Below are 6,304 nucleotides of genomic sequence, written 5' to 3' on the forward strand. Positions count from 1 at the left end.
AAATCAAATCAAGTTGAATGCAAGGACTAGGCTAGACTACCACCAACCCTGAAATTCCTTATACTTTCAAATCTCTATATTTAATCCAACTAATATTTAAATTTATTCATTCAAAGTTAATTTTTATTGAAATTGTTTCAATAATAAAAATAAATCACCGTAAATATATTTTCAAAATTTATAAAGGAAATGTTGAATCTTTAAAAACTAAGAGGACTAAAATAGAACGAAAGCCAAAATAGACCTTAAGAATGTTTTTCCTTCATGGTTTGATCCAATAATATTCATTTATTAGGAGGCTCATTTTATGAACTTTCTATTACCTCGACATCTCCATTTTTTTCCCTTTTCTTTCTTAACGAAAAAACTAGACTTTCATTATGCTTAATTAATGGCCATCTAACTCCTTATAATGGGAATGGTAGTTCAATCAGCAAAATTCAATCCCTCCCTAACTATTTGCATTTTCACCAAACAAAAAGAGAAAGAAAAAAAGGAGGGGACGGGACGGTACGAGATGGGACCGATGGGACGGGATGAGAGATGGAAAGGAGAGGATTAAATGGAGGTCATTGTCATGCACATAAAGAGTGGTTTCTTGTGAAGAAGGCCTCATTTAAGAGTGAAGAGAAGGAAGGAAGAACAAAGAAAATGCAGTCATAATCATCATTCATCAATGCACAGAAAAGGTGTTAGTTAGAAACCTTAGGACCACTGGGGCTCACTTCCAATGAAAAGCACAAAGCAAAGCACATGCCAATTTCTTTTCCTGTAAACATCTTCTCTTCTTCCTCTGTGCTCTGCTGTGCCTTCGCAATTTGCAGGCTCTGAAAGTTACCCTTCACACTGTTTTTTCTAAGAGAAGAGGACTTAGGTGCCCTTTGCCTTTGCTTTTAGCCCCACACACTCATCTTTGTCACCTATGGCTATGACCCACCAACCAAAAATACTCTCCCCCATTTCTCACTCATTCATAAATATGGATTTAAATCCTTTTCTTTTTAGGTAAATTTTCTCTAAAAGACAGTTTAATAACTTATAGATTACTGAAAATTGATCCTTTTAAGGAAACGTAAGTTTAGAAAAGAGTACCTATATTTGAGCTGCACCCTTCAAATCTGATTTCTGTTGTTCTTAAATGGATGAACCTGAAATGTAGAAATGATTGGAGTTATAATCATTCCATTAAATTTTCGAGAGATTTTGATGAAACAAGTGTTGGAGAGAGATTCAATATCTCGCATGAAAATATTTTTGTTCATATAATTATTTTATCTTGAATTAAAAAATAAAAATAGAAAAAAAACAAAAAACAAAAAACAAAAAACAAAAACAAAGTGGATCTAAGTGCTATTACCAAGAACAATTCTCGAAAGTATTAAAAGTAAAACCAATTTTACACCCTGAGAGCTAAATTATGGGGTCTTGGGTATTTGAACTAAAACTTTCATCCTAATCCTAAATTTAACCTGATTAGGCAAGAGCTACCATTACAAGTTGTAATCAATATGGGACAGAGATTTGAAACTCTGTCTTCAAATGGACTAAATGCCAAAGCTCACAATATACTCTCAATAGACTTTCCTACCAAAACGAACCTGAAAATGGCTAACAAAGTATAATAGTTATAACCGTTAAATGCATAATTTAAGTATTATAACCAAGAAATATATAATTCCAGATGATGATAAATAGCAAATGTCCGCCCACCCCACCCCACACACGCACACACACCAATATATATATATATATATGAGAGAGAGAGAGAGAGAGAGAGAGAGAGAGTGGAGCAAGCGGCAGAAACAAACATTTGGAAGCAGGAAGTAATGATGGATTAGATAAGATTCTTTCCCATACGCCATTACAGAGAAAAAAAAGGGGGGGGGGGGAAGAGAGAGAGAGAGGGGGCCACCACAAGAACAAGGGAAGCAAAACCACAAATAAGACTTACACAGGGTTACGAAATAGTAGGTTCTGAATTTCTGATTCTTTCTGAACAGTGGTGGCTCCAGCACCTTGAGACGAGATCACAGTGATGCTTATCCTCAAATAAATGAAGTGTGGAGTGACTTGTCTTGCATGGAGACATATGTAAGAGAGGGGCCAAAGTCTACTGTGACCAAAAAACTGCAAACAAAGATAATCAAGGAAGAAGAGACAAAAACAACAACAAGATATGGGGAAAAGGGATGGTTAAATTTTATTCCATCAGAGGGGATTTTTTATCCCACTATTCCATCGGTACAAGTATAGGGAGGAAAATACAGTACAAATGGAGGAAAAGAAAAAGAGAGAGAAAAAAAATTCTAAGTAAATTTCTGTACCCCACACATTCACCTAATTACCCAAAAGCCTAAATCCTACACCAAGCCATACACACCCTGCCTCTAGCCTGTTCCCTTCCTTCCCAAGACCAATCTGTTAGACAGAAGGCTTTGAGTTCTATTTGCTGTGTAATTCAAATTCTTGTTATGTTACAGACCATTAGTACAGCCCTACTTCTTTACAAGTAAAAGGGTGACAGAAACTAAGATCTGACTATCTACCAATTATAAGCACAACATAACCTGAGAAACTTTGAGAAACATAGGTCCAGATATATTGAATGAATGTCATCTAATCCAATTTCTCCCATTCGTAACGTCCTGGAAGTGGCTTGTCTGTGATCGGGTCAAAGTTATACCTGCAGTTAACCGTGAAATGTAATACTCCCGATGTGGATGTAGACTGTCTTTGCAATTGCTTTTGGCATACCAAGTTTAGAAAGGCTTTGAAAAAGAATGCTGAACATGAAAAATGCATCACTTACTTCTCAATGAATTTTCTCTGCTGCTCTCCTTCGGCGCAGTTGAAGAAATCGTCAACTTCCCGAGCAGTTGGTACATCTGTTGCAGAGGAGTTCTGCAGCTGTATCCTATCATCAGTGGTACTCGACGCCTTCGTAGATGAACTGGGTGTTCGTATGCTCTCGGGCTTCCTTATCAAACTGCAAGGAGTGGATTCCCTACTACTCTCCCCAGTAAACGAATAATCTGTTAGAATTGGGTTCTAAAACAAAACTATAGACCAATTTTCACATATGTAAACAAGCCAGAGGATGGATGCAATTCTTAGAAATAAATCACAATGTAGCAAATCAACTCATTCAATACATCAAAAGGGAACAAAAAGACGTGCACAATGAATAGGATCCCAGTTACTTCAATTTGAAAAAAAAACAATCAAACGGTGAACGTTATAATTTTAAGAGGAATCTTCACGTGATTCAATAAAGCCCCACGCTGGATTGGCCAAAACATACAAAAAGGTAGCAATGATGGAGTTCATTGAACGAACGAACAGGGGAATAAAGGTAAAGCAATTCCAGAGGCACAGTCCTTCAAAAGTATTTTCAGGCGCATTTAGAGAGATAGATAGCGAAAGTTTTAGACGCAAAAGGACTATGGAAACCAGTATTAGTTGCGACTACAGAAATGTGATAAAGACAAATGCCCTTCTCAATTAATGTACAAGACAAAAAGACTGGAAACTACAGAGGGGGAAAAAAAGAAGAGAGAAAATAGGACTTCTCGACATGCTCGAGCTTTGATAGAATTTTCAGTTTTTCGTGCCCACGAGGATATTAGTACCAAGGATAAATTAGACTCCAAATGTTATCTTGTTCATGGCAATTTGAAGAAAAAAAAATATATAAATATAATCTGCGTCTGTCAGAAGAGAGAGACGTGATAAACATTCAAAGGGCAAATCAGATTTCAGAACAGATTAATTATACTTGAAATTACTCTCTGTATTTACTGGAAAAGGATTTATCAACTTCCATGCGACATGACAACTCTGTGTTGACTGTTGTGTGAAATAGAAGGGAAAGATGGAAAACCTAACCCCCAAAATTTCCAAAAAGGTTTTAGAATCACTGTGTCGAGGCATCGAAATGTGAAGAGAAAATGGAGATTCAACAAAAAAGAAGATAAACAGAGAGAGAGGCCTACCTCATTCCACCTTCAAAATCCAAAAGATTCTCTCCAAACGAAGTCTCTTCCTGAATGTCGTGAATATTCAAATTTTCCTGAACCTCGCTATGTTTAACCACCATTTCCTGAGCCGCGTCGCCGCGCCGAGGTGACACAGACTCAATAGAACCACCAGCAACGGAACAAACCCCCAACCTAGAGGTTCCTCTGGAATCGGCGGAAACTCTTCGACCACGAGCATTGGTAGTCCCCTGAGGCAATTTCAGCTTCCTGGAGTAATTGGGAAGAGGAATACTGGGTGTGGGTGGTTTGTGAAGGCGGCGGCTGCGGAGCTGGAGATAGGAACCGGAGGTGGCCGGAGAAGGGGGAGGCGGGGGAGAATTGGAAGTCTTCTGAAGGCGCTGGAGAGCTAGGGTTTTGGCACGAGTGCGAACGCCAATGTAGGAGGATTGAGAGGCGTCGATGAGAGTGATTTCACGAGATGATTTGGATTTCCTGATGTATTTGCCCATGGGGAAGAACGTAAGCAAACTCTCATGGAGGAAGAGGAAGAAGCAGTGGCAGAGAGAGAGAGAGAGAGAGAGGAGAGAGAAAATGGAGGTTTTGGAATTTGGATTGAATGGAAGAAGAAGAAGAAGAAGAAGAAGAAGAAGAAGGAAAGAAAAGAGGACTTAGAGTGTGGGGTTGGGGTAATTTATGCACAGATGAAGAGTGCTTTGGTAGAGAAAGAATAAAGAAAACAGGTAGGGTTGGGTTTCTCAGGGTTGCTGTACTTTCATTTTCCATTTTCCCATCTTTTTTTTTTCTTTTTTTTGTAAAGAAAAATTAATAAAAGAAAAGAAAATTCCCTTTTTCTTTTTTAATGTGCTTTTTATATATATTATCTATCTTGTGGAAAAGTGGTCTTCGTTATTTATTTTTTATTTTAAAAAAGTAAACTTGCATATTCTAAAATAGAATAGTTGAATCCTATTTGATAATCATACATTTTATTTAAATTTTTTAAAATTATGCATATTTTCTATCTTGTATCTTTCTTAATTGCATGGTTGAATTTTTAATCCAATTCTAAAAATAAAAACAAGTATTTAAAAACTACTTTTTTAGGTTCAGTTTGGTAACTATTTTGTTTTTTAAAATTAAGCTTATAGACACTACTTCCACATTCAAATTTCTTCTCATTATTGTAACATCCTGAATTTTAGGAAAATTTAAGTTAATTATCTAAAATTATTGAGTTTAAATTTCCATTTCATTTGGAAAATTGAGATTAAATTGAAATAATTGAAAAAAATTTATTGGTTAAATTGAATTTAATTGATTAGATATTCGAACTGATTATCTTGAAAATATTGAATTTTGCTCCATTTGATTTTGGATTTTAGGACCAACTTAAAAAAAATTAAAAGAGATAATTAATTTCATGTGATTTTGAATTGATTTAAATATTTTGAAGGATTTAATTTGTATTAAATTGATGGATCTGCCCTTCAATTTTGGTTTTTGAAGCATAAGATAATTTGAAAAGTTAATTGATTTATAAATTTAATAGAATCTTTTGAGATTTTAGAGATTTTGTAATAAAATATTTTATTTATCTTTTCAAAATTTGAAAAAAAAAATAAAGGAATTGAGATTTTTTTCGAAATTAAATAAGAGTGAACAAAAGACCAAAAATTGGGGAGGGAGCAATTCGATTTTTTAGCGTCAACTTTCACAAAATTATCGATTGCCAGAGTTTTAGTTCAAGATATATAGAGTTTCATTTTGAACGATTGGATCGTTGTTTGAAGTTTTGGTTTGTTCGTAATCGCTGCTGAATAAAATCTGTAAAACTATAAATTCCCCTTCTCTCACTCTCACAAACCTTGTTCATGCAAAACCCTCACTACTAGCCACTAGCCTAAACAATTTATGTCGTCCGACAGCAACACTCGCTGCCTATCTATAGTATCCACGAGCCGATGCGCCATCAGCCGCCACTTGCCCGATCTTTGCCGGAATCTTGAGAAAAACCTTGGTAAGACTTATTTTCCTTACAATTTGGGAGGGGAAATTCACCCATTTGATTTTGAGTTAAATTAGTAACCTCTCTTTGGTGTGAAACTTAGATTCAGATTTGGAAGTTTTGAGGCATTGACCATCAAGCTAGAGACCATTTTTCGTTTTGCAGAAAATTGGTAAAGATCGGTAAGTTAGTTTTGGGTAAGTTGTTGGTTGGTTATTCTTTTGGATTGAGAGTAATAGTGGAAAAAGTAAGTTATTGATTTTAGATTTAATTCTTGATCAGATTGGCTAATTGAATCAAGTTTTGGAATTTGTCTTGGACC

General features: G+C 35.7%; 1 protein-coding gene across 1 annotated transcript; it reads right to left on the reverse strand.

Moving 5' to 3' along the window:
• Window positions 1-252: 252 nt before the first annotated feature.
• LOC120075236 (cyclin-dependent kinase inhibitor 5-like) lies at window positions 253-4,728 on the reverse strand. The gene is made up of 4 exons (XM_039028451.1): window positions 3,993-4,728; window positions 2,810-3,007; window positions 1,952-2,683; window positions 253-1,148 (listed from the first exon to the last, which is right to left on the reverse strand). Exons 1-3 carry the CDS (start codon window positions 4,484-4,486, stop codon window positions 2,617-2,619), a joined length of 759 nt encoding a protein of 252 aa, XP_038884379.1. The 5' UTR covers window positions 4,487-4,728; the 3' UTR covers window positions 253-1,148; window positions 1,952-2,616.
• Between the last annotated feature and the right edge of the window lie 1,576 nt (window positions 4,729-6,304).

This window comes from Benincasa hispida, chromosome 1 (genome assembly GCF_009727055.1).
Source record: "Benincasa hispida cultivar B227 chromosome 1, ASM972705v1, whole genome shotgun sequence".
NCBI classification, from domain to species: domain Eukaryota; kingdom Viridiplantae; phylum Streptophyta; class Magnoliopsida; order Cucurbitales; family Cucurbitaceae; genus Benincasa; species Benincasa hispida.